This window comes from Schistocerca cancellata, chromosome 5 (genome assembly GCF_023864275.1).
Source record: "Schistocerca cancellata isolate TAMUIC-IGC-003103 chromosome 5, iqSchCanc2.1, whole genome shotgun sequence".
Classification (NCBI taxonomy): Eukaryota; Metazoa; Arthropoda; class Insecta; order Orthoptera; family Acrididae; genus Schistocerca; species Schistocerca cancellata.
In genome coordinates this window covers 156193218-156210759 of record NC_064630.1, presented here as the reverse complement: position 1 = coordinate 156210759, position 17542 = coordinate 156193218, and the positions used below count along the sequence as shown (strand labels likewise).

Sequence of the window (17542 nt, the reverse complement as noted above, 5' to 3'; positions counted from 1 at the left end):
TCATCTGTTTTGTTGTGAAACACATGGTGGAACAGGAACTGTAGAGGATGGACTGGCCAGAGGTGGTGTTGATTAAATGTCACTTCACTACAACGGCCAGTATGCAGTAATGGCTGAGAAAATCAACACCCAGAATGGGGTCAGTGACATCCATGACCAAGAAGATCCTTGGGAGTATGCAGTGAAATCCTAAGTCAAGCGAGTGGGTATGTACCCCGTTAAGTAGTGATAGCTGAGTTGTTGAAGCCAGTGATGATGAGAGGAGAGGCAGGGCTGGGATTCTGGAGTAGTTTGTGGGGAACAAGGAACTGGCATCATTCGAATCACAGACAAATAGGCACTTTGATGTAGTACAGCAACCAGGTGTGCCTTTTGCCAGTGCCTGCTGGTGTTTGGGGCCCAGGAGTAGGAGCATTTACCATTTGTGGCATTCTTATTGAGCCTCTGGTGCTACCAGCAAGCTACAGAAAGTTTCTGATGGTCATTGGAGAGCAGCTAGAACTGCACCAGCAGGGGAAGCTAATTTTGCCTGTGCCACTGTTGTGCAGGTGGGGCAGTCAGTGTCTGGCAGTGAGAGGGTGATATGTATGCAGGCATCACTTGTGGCAAGTGCTGCCACTGTGGAGCTCAAGTACATTACAAGGTTCGTATAAAAAGTAATGAGACTGAGCTTGTAAATCTAAATTTATTGTAGATATCACTACAACCACTTAGACTTTTCAATGTATGACTCTTGAGAGTCAACAATCCCCTGCATGTGAGATTTCCACACTTCAAATGCTGCCACAAAAGCTTAGTCTGGGATGGCCTTCAAAGCCCTCATTGTGGCGGATTGGACCTCCTCCAGGGTCCCATGATGGTGTCCTTTCAGGGAAGTTTTTGGTTTGGGGAACCAAAAAAAGTCTGGTGGGGCCACATTGGGACTTTAGGGGGGATGGGGAATCGTTGGAATCCCTTTCTTGGCCAGGTAGCTGGCCACCATGAAGCAGGTATGACTCAGCGTGTAGTCATGATGCGGCTTCGAATAATCAGCAAGGATGGACCCTGGCTTTCAGTCTCTTGAAGACTTTGCAATAAAAAGCACCATTGACAGTTTGGCATGGGGCACAAACTCATGATGAACCACACCCCTGATGTCGAAAAACACAATCAGCATGGCTTTCACCTTCGATTTGATATGTGAGCCTTTTTTTGACGTGGGGACGTTGCGGTGTGCCATATGGCACTCATGTGCTTTGTCTCCAGGTCATACTGAAATACCCAGGTTTCATCTCGGTGATAACGTTGTCTAAAAACTCTGGATCAGCTTCAACGCTCTGGATATTGTCTTGCCAGGCGTCCACATATGCTTGCTTTTGAACATCTGACAAAATCTTTGGGACCATCTTGGCACAGATCTTCCTGATCAACAATTCTTTGGTGATGATGTTGTTCACCGTCACTTTATCAAGCCTGAGGTCGTCTGCTATCATCCTGACACTCATCCGATGGTCAGTGTTCAATAAAACATGCACAAGTTTGATGTCTTTGTCAATTTTGCTGGTTGACGGGCATCCGGAGTGGTCCTCGTCCTCAACACTGTCCCGGCCCTCTTTAAATCTCTTAACCCACCTGAAAACCTGGGCTTTTGACAGGAAATCATCACCATAGGCTTGCCGACACATATCCAACATTCCTCTACCCAATTTTCCTAGTTTCACACAAAACTTGATGGTGTAACATTGCTCGATCATGTTGCACCAGGACCGCCAACTTTGCGACGTGTCCACTCAACACATGATACTGCTGAGACAAGAGCCCGCAGGCGACTGACATGCCCCGCATTTTCGGCCAGATAAGCCCCATCACCAATTCTCCCCCAGGCAAGCGCGCACTGTAAAGTACAGTCGCATCAGCAAAAAATCAGTCTCATTACTTTTTATACAAACCCTGTAGAATCTGGCAGAGCTTGGTGACCTGCATGCTGGATGGTGGGTTGTTAGTTGTAAGGGGCACGAATGACGTGATGTGCACACACGCTGGCAGTGGGTACGTAGCCATCATGCTGGTGGCTACCAGCAGAACACATCACAGCCATGGCAGGGAGGGAATTCAGAGTCACAAACAGTTTATCGACCAAGACAGTTGCATCATTGAATGTTAAGGTGGGTATGTGAGGCCAGGGCAACTTGAGCTTGTATAGGGGCATGAAGGCACATAAGCCAACAATTTAGAAGAGAGGATGTGTGGTTCAGTAAGTGCTCAGATGTAATTCAGTGACACGGATGGATGTTGCTGTGCTGTTCAGATGATAACATGTTGCATGCTCGTTGCAAATCTAAATGCACAAAGCAGGAAATGATGTGCTCTTTTACGTTAGTGTATCTGGCTGAAGGGGTTGGTGTGAAATAACATTCCAGATATGGGCAGTGGTGGTCTGGTTGAGGTTGCCAACGACCATCCTGAACTTCATTGCATCGCTCATGATAGAACACCCTGTGTAAACTGCCTCAATTGAAGCAAACTACAAGTGAAGGACAGCAAATGGTTGGCCATGTGCCCAGGAGGAGTTTCAATGGGGTGGGCTGGCACTCAACCTGTGACTCCATTGGTTATCTGAGCCAAGCTGTTTAGTTCTAACAGTCGTGTGTAGACTTCTGAAACATCGAAAGTGCTCGTGGGTGTTGGGTCAGGAGCAATAATGGGAGGCTGCTGGTTGGAGCTGATGTGACCTTCACAATAGTGAGGATATGTGACAAAGGTGGGGGGGGGGGGGGGGGGGGAGATGGTGGCGTGTGCACCCTGCTCAGTAAGCAATGGGAGTGAGCGTTGTGCGAGGGGTTGGGTGGAGAGAGGTGGTGAAAGCTGAGGGTGGGCCACTGGTGGAAAATAGTGGTGCACTCTGAGAGTGGGGGCACGAGTGGAGGGTAGATGAGGAGGGGTGACAAGTGGAGAGTGGGAATGTGTGTGGGAAGTATCCTGTACACATAACAGAAACTAACTGTTCTCATGACCATATGGAGTATGTAAAACGAGTAAAGTAAAAATCAGTGTGTTTTGATAGTAAGATTCAGTACTTGTTTTGGAGCAAAGGAACATCTTAATGTTTCCTCCTTTGCTCTTAAGGACTTGCAGGTTTCCAGGCTTATGCAAATTTGCCAAGAATAAATAACAATTAACAAAACATAAAATACGTGAGGTGGTTTGCTTGATATTTATTCCTAAAGACCACCTACTACAGCAAAATATAATTAATTTGCGTTTTTGGAACTAAGAGCAGCCCTTGCTCATTAAAGAATCTCTGAAACAGAGCAAAACAATTCACAGGTTACGTTATTTGGTGCAGCAACACCTGGAAACTCAAACAAACAAGCACAGAAGGGGAGATGTTACTACAAGGTTTCATTGCAACAATGTTCATATGAATAATATGTACATGCAAGAGAGAGAGAGAGAGAGAGAGAGAGAGAAAGAGAGAGAGAGAGAGAGAGAGAGAGAGAAGAGGGAGTGGAAAGGGGGGGCAAACAGGACAAAGATGTACTCGCCTAGCAATGAAGAGACTCGGCATAGTCACAAAAAGAAACTTACTTCTACGCATGCTCTTGGTGGTAAAGAGGTATTATAGTGGCCTGGGGTGAAACATTAAGTCACCTGGTACTTCTGGCACTTACTAGACCTCACTGCACTGAACACACACCCCCCTGCACTTAGTGATCCTGATGCTGATATCGGAGGGTGATGAAACGGGTGTCTGACATTAGACTTTGCTGAGCCATGACAAAAATCCTTCAAGGAAATGCAGTTTGAGGCCCATGTGCAGTAGACATGTTAGAACCTCTCATGTTAGCCGAACTGTGGGGAAACACAGAAATTGAATACTGCCGTGAAACCCAGCTGGTTAATGGATTTTCCAGTAAAGCATGGCAGTTAATGACATGACTCACTTGGCGCTGTTCAAGGTGATCTGCCAAGGGCACGGCCAGGAGATGCTGCTTTGTTGAAGCAGGAACACAACCGGGACAAGCGACAGTGGGGATGCATGGCTCCCAGAAAGGATGCCAACCTAAGATTTACCTGCAGCAGTAGTGACACATGGGCCAGCAGAAGCTTCGCTGACCACTGGTTTCTGACTGGCATGGCACGCCATTTGCTGCTCTCAGTGGAGGAGGATGAAGAGTATCACCACATTTCTCCATGAGATGCTTTCTGAGCATTGGATCAAAAGGGGGGACTCATTGCCTGGCCCCCTCAGCCTTCCAATCTGACTCCACTGTATTTCAGTGCATAGGTGTTTATCAAGAACATTGTTCACAGAGTAAAGGTTCGAGACCTAGTAATCTGAAACAATGGATCTATGCTGCAGTAGAGGCCATCTCTGTCATGCTTATGGACATATGGTGAAAAGTGAGGTTTCGTTTTGACATCTGTCAGGCTACAAATGGTGCTCGTATTGAACTGTACCGAAATGCATAAAAATGTTTGAACTCCTGCATACAATGTTGGACAAACAAAGTTATGAGCCTTAGTAGGTAAAAACAAATGTTTTTGTATATCTCTAGCCTGGACATCCTGTATAAACTTTAAATTTAAATTAATTTACATCCATAAGTCCAAATAGTCTGATAAAGGGTGGCTAGTAGGATACTTTTTTTGCTTTGTTTTGAATAAAGAGCTTTATGTGCAAAATTGTTTCTAGAAGGGCTGGTCAGTTTCACTATTTTCTGTGAGACATAGTTAAGTAGTTGTAGTTCACAATCCACTAAAATGAGCTCTGCAACACTGCTAGAAAACCACACTGATCTGACCACTTTGTCAGAAGATAAAACTCTGCCCACTATCTTCTTGTAACAACTTACAGATATCAAATAGAATGACTTTCTACAGACAAAAGGTCTCTGAACCTCAGCTAAAAAAAACAGCAGTCAAACTATTTTTTCAAATTAATCTCTTTAGTTTCCATTATGCTTTATTCAGTGCAAAGCCATTCTTTATTTTACCATAACCTCACCCAGGTGTTTATTGATACTCAGCTTTTTTATTAACCTGCTGCCAAAAATCTGTGCCCTTAGGCTACGTGCAACAATAGCTCTCCAAGGTGCTCTTTCCACACAAGACAACTACAAAAGGGACTGTAACTGCTCTTCATATTTGCTCTAAACATTTGGATAAATCCATCAGCACCTCTGGATCTGGGCGATAACCTGTAGAAACTACAGAACTGATGAAACACTATTGTCCATGCACTGTAGAATACAGGGTACCACAGTAACTCACAACTCCACTCTACAGAAACCTTTATTTGACTCCTCTGAGAACGGAAAAAAAAGAATTAAAGGCATTCTTATTGTTTCTGCCCCTATTTCATTTAACCGCGATGCACTATAGGGTCCTGTCTCTTGGCAGGGCATTTCATTCTATTGGAAACCATTCTGTTGTTTAGAGAACACTGAATCAAACACAAGCAATTCAGTCACACTACGCAGGCATGCAAAAATTACATATGTTGTGAATGGCTACAAATGGAGTGAGATAGCTTTTCCTATTCAAAGAACAGAAAAATCTTAGAAATAAAAGTATATTACATACCCACATTTCAAAGTATGAAGGCCTACCAGTCATTCCAATCATCATTGTCAACATTTTTCAGTGACTGTCAAGAAGCTCTCAAAACAAACATATTCAAATGGCACAGTTACAACAGCTAACTGACAAGAGAAACCAAACACAAAGTCTGCAATCTTCTAGAACAAATCACCTGTGGCCACAAGTGAAAGCACAGTGCACAAATAATTCAAATATTAGAAAGCCATTTTCAGCATCTTGCGTTATCTCAAAATTCACCATAGTTCTGTTTTGCTTAACATCTGTTGGGGCTTCAGAGAATGGTATATCAGATCTCACTAAAGATCCTCATCTACTTAACAATGAATGCCACATGGGGCACAGTGCCATTGGCCAGAACACAAGACTAACAGCATCATTTCACACTAGAAGGATGACAACAAACGTTAGGCAGAGTGACCAAGCGTCATAGCAGTACAAATATTGAAACAATACTATTTTCATTGCTTGATTTCAAAACAGCCTACATTCATCTTTTCTACCATAACCTCATCCAACTGGTTATTAATAAAATATGGAAATTCCATTTAGGTATTTATTTTATTCTATATTTTGCCTAACACAAACAAAGGGAACCAATTGTCACCAAGACTTTATAATCATATCCCATGGCTCCATCTGCAATGACTTCAAAGTATAATGTCTATGCATACTTACATTGTGTGAGCAATACAATACTGTGCCTGAAGATACAGTCGCTTTATATAACTGCAAGTTTCCTACTCACATAATGTGCTATTTTGGGCTGGCAAAAAGTTCAATAATCAGATCAATACGAAGCCCAAAGTCTACCTATAATCTCAAAATATACTTTTTTTTATTAATTTGGCATCATAGCCACACAGGTAACCAGCAAGTAACAGGTCAAAACTCAGTCAACACCAATGGTAGACATTTAATAGTAGCCTGCAGAAAACATATCTTCCCTGTACATTGTCCAGCCAATGTACTAAATTTCCACTATGGAAAGTGTTACCAAATGTACTGAGAGACAAGATCATTGTTTGGTTTTAAATGTCTAACAATGCCTGTGTTTGTAAACTAAATAAAAGAAGTTCAAGACCAATTTTATGCAAACAACTGTTCTTTTTAATGCCCAAGCATGTTTAGCACCTCTATGTCATAACACTTCTGTGGCATCACCAGATGGGCAGGCGGATGAGGACACATTTTTCACATCTGAGCAGGCAGATGAGGGCATATTTTACAAAAATAACTTTGGGGATGCCAACTTATACAATAATGTAAAGAAGCGCCCAGAAAACCTAACATTCATAAAATAAGAACTGAGTAAAATTAACCACCGATGATGGGATAAGGGTGCTGAAACAGGTTTGGCCATTTAAAAGAAGAGTTGTTTGCATACTATGTATATCTAAACACCCATAATTTTGTATGGAGACAGTGTCATTTCCATGTCCCATAATGAAAATGAGCACCAACTTGTGTATGTTCTCACTAGTGCAGTTTTAGATAAAGCCAGTGACACCTACAACCATAACTGCTGCCTGCCATTACATATCTCAATCACATCATACAAAGTGACAGGTAACTGATATCAGTCTTTGCCAGCCAGATTTCTTTTGAACAGGGATCTTCCATGAAATAGTAACACTTTCAAACTGCCTTTTTCATTTTTACACCTTTGTGATCAACAAAAGATCTGTTGTGATGCGTGTGTTGAGATTACTGTCAAGATAAATTTCTCCAGAGAAACAGGCTGCATGTCATATATCCTTGTGTCTGTAATGGGGTCCAGTCACTGACTCATAGCTGTTGCTACCACAGTAAGCTCAAATTTCCATATTTTCATCATGCTGCACTCTCCATAATAGCCAGATAAATGCAGTGAGTGTATCAATTTTTAGATACAGTGTTGTTATATGTTATTGATCTGATATCTCAATAAAGACTTTCTTCAGTCTTCATAACTGTTGCTTCATTCTTTTGGCTTCTTGGACATATGATCAGTTTTGTTCTCTATTAACAGAGTTTTTTAATGACTTCATGAAATCAAGTAAACAGTCTGTGGCAATTTCACTCTACAGTATACAAAACCATTTTTCAGATACTTAACTTACCTCGGCAAGCTTCATAATTTATTATTTCTTGTAGAACACCAGGTATTCCAAAGCAAGTTCCATGTGTCTCAAACAATACTTCTACATGGTCACTGATCAAACACTTAAGAAATCGTTCTATTGATGAAGATTTTCTAGAATTCTGAAATTGCAGACAAAATAAATTCATTAATTTTATAGTAATTTACAGTCTTCTAATCACTAATTTAGTAACACAGACAACCTCCAAAACTTTACAGCAACTTCCTGCTTATAGACGAGAGGTACGGTGGAAGTAAAACTATGAGGTGGGTTGGGAGTTATGCCTAGATAGCACAGACAGGCCATGAAAGGCAAGATTCCAGGTTTGGGTCTCATTCCAGTTTTAATCTGCAAGAAATTTCAAAACAGCACATACTCTGTTGTAGAGTTTAAGATTCATTATGAATAGAGACATAAAAAAAAGCAAACACAGTGCTACAGAGCAATATTATCCAATTTCTTTGACATTACACACAAATTAACGAATTCAGATCATCATCACAGACTAAAAGGATGGCTCCAAAAGATCACCAAAAATATGTTCTTCAATACAAAATAAGTTGAGATACTTATCATTTTATTTCAAATAAAAGTTTACATCCAGATTTAGAAAATGCTATACTCAAAAAAAGGGAAGAGTGATCAGCGGGAACTTTCTTACATTCTTTTTTAAATACTGACAATGTGTTAGAAACTTTTGTATCAAGCTGTAACTACTGTGTGATGGTCACAGCTAGTATATTATGCACAAGAGACTCTCTCAACTTGTGACTAATACATACTGTGCTTATATGAGAAAACCAATGCTACAGAGTCTTAACTAGACATGAAGAAAAACATCTCATTGATGGTGAGAACATTACAGAAAGATCTCAAGATTAGACTGGATAGAGATAGAAAAGTCAGTCATTTATCTTGCACATTGTGTATGAGTGTAATGGTAAGGGAAATCAAGTACCAGTAATATTTTAAACAGTAACTCTATGCCACACACTATGTAGCCTGCAGAGCATGCATTTAACAGTATACATAGATAAAACAGTGGATGAGATAGGAATCATAAGGAACGGTGGTGTTCATACCAGAATTCAGGACAATGACTGCTTTATTTTTATTAATGTGGGTAATATATTTAAGCTACTTTTGTCAACTGATTCATGAAATAATAAAATTATTTCAGTTAAGTGCAAAACTGTAGAATTCACATTCTAGGTCACATTTTAAGCTATGTAAATAGATACCTTGTTTCAACTTTACAGCTACTATCAGACAAAAATACAGTGATGCAGATAATACGTATTCACAAACTGAACTGATTAATTAGATGTGTGGTACTTAAATAATGGGTAGAAGTTATAAATCTTGGCACTGGCAGAAGTACTGGGTACAGACCTTTAAAAGACTTATTAAATATTACATATTCCAGGTTGTTATGCCTTGGCTGAATGAATTACTTGGAGAAACCCAACATTTATGGAGCACATCTTCAAAGGAGACTGTAGCTTCTACAAAAGTCCTATTCACAACTGAATTGGACCATCATAGAAGTTATGATACATGCGGTACCTCAGTGTGCAGTGAGCACAACATCAGTAGAATGTGCATGTTAGAGTGAATTGGGAAACATATGACACAGTGCATGCCAATCGACTGCTAGTGCCACTGCCTGCTCTATTGTTACTGAGCTCATTGCATATACACAATAGTAGGATGAATACATGATTAAATTTGTAGGTGACCTGGTGGACCATAGGGTGTGAAATTTAGAACACAAAGCTGCCACATATGGCAACTAATAATGCCTCTAACAAAGCTGGGCATAGAGTTAAACTCAACTTGGGTGTGAGACATGGGTACATCATTTCATGCAGCTTCAGCTCTACCCCAGTGTTCATCAATTCTAGAGGCTGGTTAGTGGTACCATCCCAGTGTCGTAGCAACCCACGACCAGATGCTTACAATGGTGAGATATCTGGATAATGTACTGGACATGGTGACAATCAAACACCCCTTGTACGAGCTAGGTCAGGATAGAATGGGAAATGTGCAGTCGAAGACAGGGCACCGCCACTGGCCTAAACATATCAGAAATCTAATTCCTACTGTTACAGTTACCAGCTGTGGGAGCCAGAGGTGATCCTGGTGTGCATCCAATGGCAACCCATGCCATCATGTGGCCAAGTGCTGTATGAAAACAAAAAATGCAGTCTGACAATGTTTATTCTCCTCAGAATTCCACACATGAATATGTCTATTGTGGTGCCGTATGCAGAGCCAGGACTCATCTGTAAAGATGACATGGTGCAACTCATGTGTCCAGTTTTGTCACTGGCCACACCTCTCTTAGCAACCGCACCAAGGAAAACTGCAAGAATTGTCACCATGTTGACAGTCCATATGTTGACAGCCCATGTTGCTCCATATGTCACCACACTGACTATATGGGTATTTGTCTTGCAGCAAACAGTCCCATTTTTTGATTCACTTCACATAGCGTGTCTGTACAAACCTGGATGGCCAAATGAACAACATGTCTGTCTAGTAGGATACTAGTCACACGGGTCATTGAGGTCCACCATGGCATTGGATGTGGCCCTCCTGAAGATCCTACATTCGCATGATTGTCGTGCGATCCCAACCAACCCAAGCTGCAGTGTCACGGAATAACAAACCACAATCTCGTAGATCATGATCCTGCTGTTGTCGAATTCAGGCACATATTGGTAGACAGACCTTTCTCCTTCATACATGAGATATGACATGATCTCACAAACACTCAACAATTCCACTATGCAATTTCTGTCCAATTACGGTTGTGTTCACTTCATGTCAATTTGACATTTGTTGCATGCCATCTTCATGACGCAACTTTGATGGCCTGCACTGTATTAAGAATAGCTCTCTACAATTAATTCTTTATGGTTGATGAGTCCAATGTTTTATTTAATCCTAATTACTGTTCTTACTTTGTGTTGTATTAGAGAAATGCAGCTGTCCTATTAAACAGAACATTACACACTGTGCAGTAGTTGGTTATTGGATGTGAGGAGTGCATAAACTAGCTTGTTCCAATTATCCTGCTAATGACTGAAGTTACACAAGTGACTTTATTTTAAGGAATTGCTTGAAACTGTCTGACCTATTGAAAACTGTGCGCCCATTGTTTTTATATATTAGTGACTGGCAGATAGGACATTGTGTCGTGTGTGCAACAATCAGTTTTCTGAAGATTAGACTGTTTTCCCAAGCTAGAAAGACAAATAAATGAACTCCCACAAAATAAATAAAAGATAATGGGAAACTGAATATTCTAACTGACCCGTGCACATCCTCAGATGGCTCCATCACAAAAATACCATAAAAAATGGGAAGAGGGGGAGGGCTGTAGAACACGAGATAGAGAGATAGAGAGAGAGAGAGAGAGAGAGAGAGAGAGAGAGAGAGAGAGAGAGAGAGAGAGAGATCACTCTGGAACAATTTTTTCATTTATCAAAAGCATACATTTGCTGCCTTTAATACAGTAAAAATCACACCTCTCAAAATGGCCATAACTGTAATTTATGTCTTAGTAATTTATTACCTAACCTGAAGAAGGGAGAAAGCACCTGTAGCCTATGAATCCATATGCATGTTAGTAGTGTGGATTATCTTTGGCATGTTAATTAGTGGGAAAAATTCAGTGGTAGAACCAGTGATACAGCTAAAATTTGTTTGGGTGCTGCCCCAGAAAAATTTTGGCCTTTGTTTTAAAACATGTATAAAAAGAAAATTTATTCTTGTTTCAGTTTGTACGAAAAGATCAAATAATTTGCACCTTGATCTCTGGATGACAACTGAGGAAATTTTTCTCCATTGAAAGCACTGCAAGGACAATTAGTCTTTCAAATCGATAGTGATTCTTAGAAAAGTTTTTATTTCATTCAATGCTGGAAATCAGCACTCTGTCTTTGACATAGTCATGTGAACTATCAAGAGGATTTTTATCAGTTTAATAATTTCATGAAAAGTGTCATCTAGGTCATTTTTCAAGATAAATTTCAGCAGCTCAGTTAATCTGCAATATTCACGGATGTCAGACCTACAATAGGATACTCTTAGTTCAGTTCCAAGCTTTTCTTTGTCAGTCATGAGATATGCTTCAATGGGCAGTACTCTCTCTCTTGTTGGATGTTAATACTTACAACTAGTGAAGCACTTCTTGTAGAAGAATTTAGCAGCTACTAAGTGTTCAGTGGAAGAATATCTGTGCTTTATATCACCACATAACCAGTCACAACCTTTCTCAGCTTCAGCCATGAGCGTCTTTAAAGAATTTTCACATTGGTTTGAGATTCTTAGTTCCAAAATAGCAATTCTCAAATCTATTATTTATTCATCAACTGTCAACATGCTAATTTCCTGAGATTGTATTTGGTTGTAAATCATTTCAACATGAAGCATAATCTGATGAAAAAGCTCTAACCAAAACTTAAAATTATCATCATTCAGGCGTTTTATGATCCCTGTTGCTTTCTGAAACCTTGATGTCAACTGAATTTCAATAAGGCACCTCTTTAAATGTTGTAAATTTTCAGAAGTCTGTTTATGGTATGTATGCTGAAGTTGCACCTTGTAGAGTTTGGATGTGGAATGCTGACATCCATATGCTTCTTGAGGGTGGGTGCACATTGAGGCGATCTTGACAAGAATGGAGGAATAGCCAGAATGTTAGAGAAAAATATTCTTGTTTTTCAAGCTGTATTTCTCATTAGTTGATGTGCATAACAATGAATGAAATGTACATTAATATGAACTCCTTTAATTTTTCTTGAACTCCAGCTGTTTTGCCTTTCATGACATTTGGACAATCAGTTTTGTTCTTTTCCTTGAAGGATTATGTGCAGTTGTTCTAAAATAAATTTTGATATTGCACCTGCCATTCCATTTTCTGAAATGATCTCCAAAATGCTCAAATATTTCTCAAATCATCTGTGCTGTAGAACAAGGACCATTTGAATGTGTTTTGGAATATCTGTCATGTCATCAGCCATGGCAGCTACAAAGGAAGCTTTTCTAATTACTGTCCTTATCTCCTCATGGTATATTTATAGCAGGCAATCAAGTATCTCATTCTGAAAGGTCTTATTAGTAACACCTTTGAAGACTGCATTGTTTCCCAAGTGATTCTTCAAATCCGACAAACCTGAATCTAATTTAGATGCAAAATTTATTAATCCTCTAAATACCCCTGAATTTACTGAATCATATTTTTCATTGTGTTCATGAAAGATAGTTTCAAAGTTTTACAAAAGAAAATGCAATCTATTGTTTTGGACAAAATTTCAAGGCTCTTTTTATCCTTTATATTATGCACATTAATTGAAAGTCTGCATTCCTGACTAAGTTCCTCCTTATGGTTCCTAAAAGTGAAAGTGAAACTACATTATCAATGGGCTCCTTTGATATTTCATGCATTTAATTTTTTTTCTTCACTGTGTTTGTATTTCTAAAATCATCTTTCGTCCACATTACATCCTGCTAAACAGCGAATGCAGGAAGCAGAACAGTGCATTTTTTTACTTCACAGTCGCAACTTCTCCATTGGTACCATTCAGAATTAAAGCTATGAATATGTTTCTTCTTGTTGCTTTTGCCTGGCTGAGAATATTAGGTGTTGAATGACCTTGTCTCTTAACTGTGACTTTCTCATGCAGAGACAGCTATGAAAACACAAGCTGTTGACATTCACTTACAGCTTATTTTTTTCGGGGATGCAAGTTCTGGTTAAAATTTCCTGTGAAATAAAAGAACTACAAAAATGAATGAAATATAACATTTGGAAGAAGGATAATAATCTAATTCTACACCATCACATTCAAGAATGCGGTACATGGTTTATATGCGCTGCAGTCAAACACCACACTGCTGGAACTGTGAAGCGCACTGTTCCACACAAAGACTAGTAAATATTTTTCATAATCTAGGGGATGGCCACTGATATTAAGCTTAAGAATTATGTATTATACTTGTAAAAAGAAAAAAATTAAAGAAAATGGGATTCATTATATTAAACACTAGTCCTTTTATTTTCATTTGTTTTCCAAGGAAACTCCAGATCACTCAAGAACATTTCGGAAAATAGTAGAAATGAACATTCAAAAACCTTAGAAAAGATAGTATGCCATACTTAAGAGTACCCCCGAATGTTGAAAAATACTCTCCAGTACTCTTAAATCCACTGATGTATTCAGTAATACCCAATCTGAAATAAAATACTATGCCAATCACTTCTTTATAGAATACCAAGAATATTCCAAAACATTTGAGAATGCTAAAAAAACAGTCAGGAACTTTCTAGAACATTTTAAAATATAGAGCATTCGAGAATATGTTAAAACATTCCAAAACATTCATTAACATCAAAAAATATTCATAATACCTTGATGACATAAAAATATCGAACTTTTTCCCTTAAAATATACGTTGATGAGAAACTACATCACTACAATCAACATTTAAAAACCACAAATTACCAGCATATTCTCAATACAGCTGAATTTAAACAAGTGAAAAAATTTTTGCTTTGTTTTCATTATATTTCATACTTAACTAACTTATTCTGTCATAACTCTTGCTAATGAACTACATTTGTTCATCTTGTTATTTGGTAGGTAGGTAAATAAATTCATTGGGTTCCTCATACCTAGGGAAAACTGCACATAACTACTGACTATGAGAAAAGCATGATTTTTTTCAAATTACAAGGTGTACAACTTTGTTTCATCATTTGCTGATAGGTGGCGACAACGGTAAGTAGCGGTCGAGAGAGACAGATCACAGACATCAGGCAGCTAGTTTGGACCTTGGTCAATATAACCTCATTCAAACATTAGTCGATTTGTGCCTGCACCATAAAGTTGTTCTTGATTGAAAATGTCAGTTTACGAGCCTAATTCTAATCATTTGCGGGAGGTGTTACTGTTTTGTTTCAGTACGAAGTAAACAGCAGCTGAGTCTCATCGAATGCTCTCAAGTATGTATGGTAAGGATGCTGTTAGTGAAATAATGTTTTGTGAGTGGTTTCAATGCTTCAAGAACGGTGATTTTAACATCGTAGACCGACATAGTGGTAGAAGAGAGAATGTTTTCAAAGATACAGAATTGGAGACATTGCTGAGTGAAGGCTAACGTCAAACTCAAGAAGAATTGGCACGATTAGTGAGAGTGACACAGCAAGCCATTTCAAAATGTCTCAAGGCTATGGGCATGATTCAGAAAGAAGGAAACTGGGTCCTGTGTGAGCTGAAACCAAGAGACATTGAACGGCATTTGTGTGTTTGTGAACAGTTGCTTCAGATCCAAAAACGGAAGGGATTTCTACATCGCATGGTGATCAGGGATGAAAAATGGGTTCATTACGATAACCCTAAATGCAAAAAATCATGGGGACATCCCGGCCATGCTTCCTCGTCAACGGCCAAGATCATGCTCTGCATTTGGTGGGACCAGCTCGGCATCGTGTACTATGAGGTGTTAAAACCAAGTGAAACAATCACAGGTGCTCATTATTGAACACAATTAATGTGTTTGGGCTGAGCATTAAAAGACAAATGGCCGCAATACAGTGAGAGGCATGATAAAGTGATTTTGCAGCATGACAACGCTCGACCCCACGTTGCAAAAGAGGTCAAAACGTACTTGGAAACATTAAAATGGGAAGACCTACCCCACTCACCATATTCTCCAGACATTGCTCCCTCTGACTATCACCTGTTTAGATCAATGGCGCATGGTCTGGCTTACCAACACTTGCGATCTCATGCAGAAGTCACAGATTGGATCGATTCATGGATCGCTTCAAAAGATGAATGATATCTTCGACGCGGGATTCTTACACTGCCGGAAGATGGGAGAAAGTAGTGGCCAGCGATGGATGAACTTTGAATGATACATGTGTAACCAATTTGTTTCATTAAAGCCCCAAATGTTGGGGAGAAAATGGCAGAAGCAAAGTTGTACACCTTGTAATATAAAATCTTAATGTTTGTCCTTGTGCCTTATTTACAGTGATACTAAATGCTGCTGGAAATCAGTCTTCTGAACTGAAATGATGGCGCAGTAGATATAAGCGGAATAATTGGACAAAATGCTGTTTTTCCTTTATATGTTCCTGATATTATTTTTGCTTCAGTTATATTGTTTGTTAACTGCTCACAGCCATTTCTTATTTTGAATTTTTTAGTTGATATCATCAACTACTTCATTTCTTACCACTAAAATGACTCTCATGAATAATCATCTTGTGTAATTTAGAACAATGTTCAGAAAAACCTTTATCTATTAATTCATTGGGGCTGCTGACAATGTTACATAAATCATTTCTAAGTTCAATTTGGCTAGTTAAACAATCAACTGTGTGAGTGTCCTCACCAATTTGCAGGCATCTTCCGAAAAAATGCTCTGCTTCTCCATAACTGTAAAGGTGAACTCTTTATTTGTACTTAATTGTATATTCCTCAAACAACACAATAATAATAATAATTTCTTCAAACAACAACAACAACTGCAACATTCCCCAACATTCTATAAGTAACATTCTGGCCAGTCCCGACCACCTTGAGACTCAATTCCAAGCTGCTTCCCCTCTTTTGACACCCATATCTTTGAATCCAACCCCTGCACTTCCAAACCAAACCTGCTTCAAGGATGGAGTAATGCCATGCCATATAACCCCATGGAGCTGCAGGAAAGTGTGACGGAGTTATAACAGTATGCACAGACAAACCACACTTACATTTTTTTTATGTTGTCATGAATAAATGCCCCTTTAGACACCCATACCTCCATAACTAACCCATGCAGTTCCAAACAAAACCTTCTTCGTGTATGGGGGATGGGGGGTTACTACACAATATAAACCCCCTGGGGCAGTGATATTTTTTCCCGAACTTTTGGCGGCATGCAAAGGCACATCACACTTACATTTATTATATATACACATTGGTTAATGTCAAGTGGAACTAGGGGATGCCACAGGTCAACAGTGCCTATATACAAGCTAACACTGAGGAGAATAGTTTCTAGACTTACTCCTTTTGAAGTTTCTCTCTTAAAATAATAGTTTAGTTTCCATGATTTTCAAAAATAACAGTACATAACCAATTCAAAAGCACAAACATTTTCAATGGTGAACAATCATTATACAAGCAAAAACAAATCTTAAGACACCATATGCCAATGTCACAACAGTGCAGCATATGAAATGAAATGCCTTAAGGAAAAAAGATATATTTGAAAAGTTACTGTCATATGAATAAGAACATTGCATTTAAATTGCACATTATTCATTAAACCCCTTGATAAATTGTCTAACAATTGTTATTGAGCAAAATCCTTTAAAGTTGCCTGTACCACCAATGTTGCACTGCTTCTCTTTGAATGACGTTTGAGACAGTCAGTCAAAGAAAGAGCATATTTGAAAATCACACAAACAGAAAAAAAACAGTTTCAGTGAAATTACTACTTGCTGCTTTCTTACCTTACTTGATCCTTAATTCCCTCTCCTTCTCTGTTGATGAAGATTATGATTTATGGTCTCTTTGTCAGCAAGATCATTTGAGATGGAGGACAAGGTTGGATTGGAGAAAGATGGGGAAGCAACTATGTGGTGTCCTTTCCAAAGGAACCATCCTGACATTTTATCGAAATCAGTTAAGGAAATGATGAAAAACCATGATCTGGATGTCCTGATGGGGGAATGAACTACTGCTGAAAGTGAATCTAGAGTCTTAATTCTCTATTCAATCAAATCTTTCTGACAAATCAGAACTGTGTGCCAGTAGCTCTCTCCTATCTTCTAA

At 39.2% G+C, this 17542-nt stretch overlaps 1 protein-coding gene across 1 annotated transcript in view; it reads right to left on the bottom strand.

Annotated features, from left to right (window-relative positions):
* LOC126188411 (DNA mismatch repair protein Mlh3-like) overlaps positions 1 to 17542 on the bottom strand; it is a 174503-nt gene that overhangs the window by 13056 nt on the left and 143905 nt on the right. The window contains exon 10 of the mRNA XM_049930014.1: positions 7683 to 7824. Coding sequence (XP_049785971.1) covers positions 7683 to 7824 — 142 coding nt within the window. The remainder of the gene's footprint in view (positions 1 to 7682; positions 7825 to 17542) is intronic.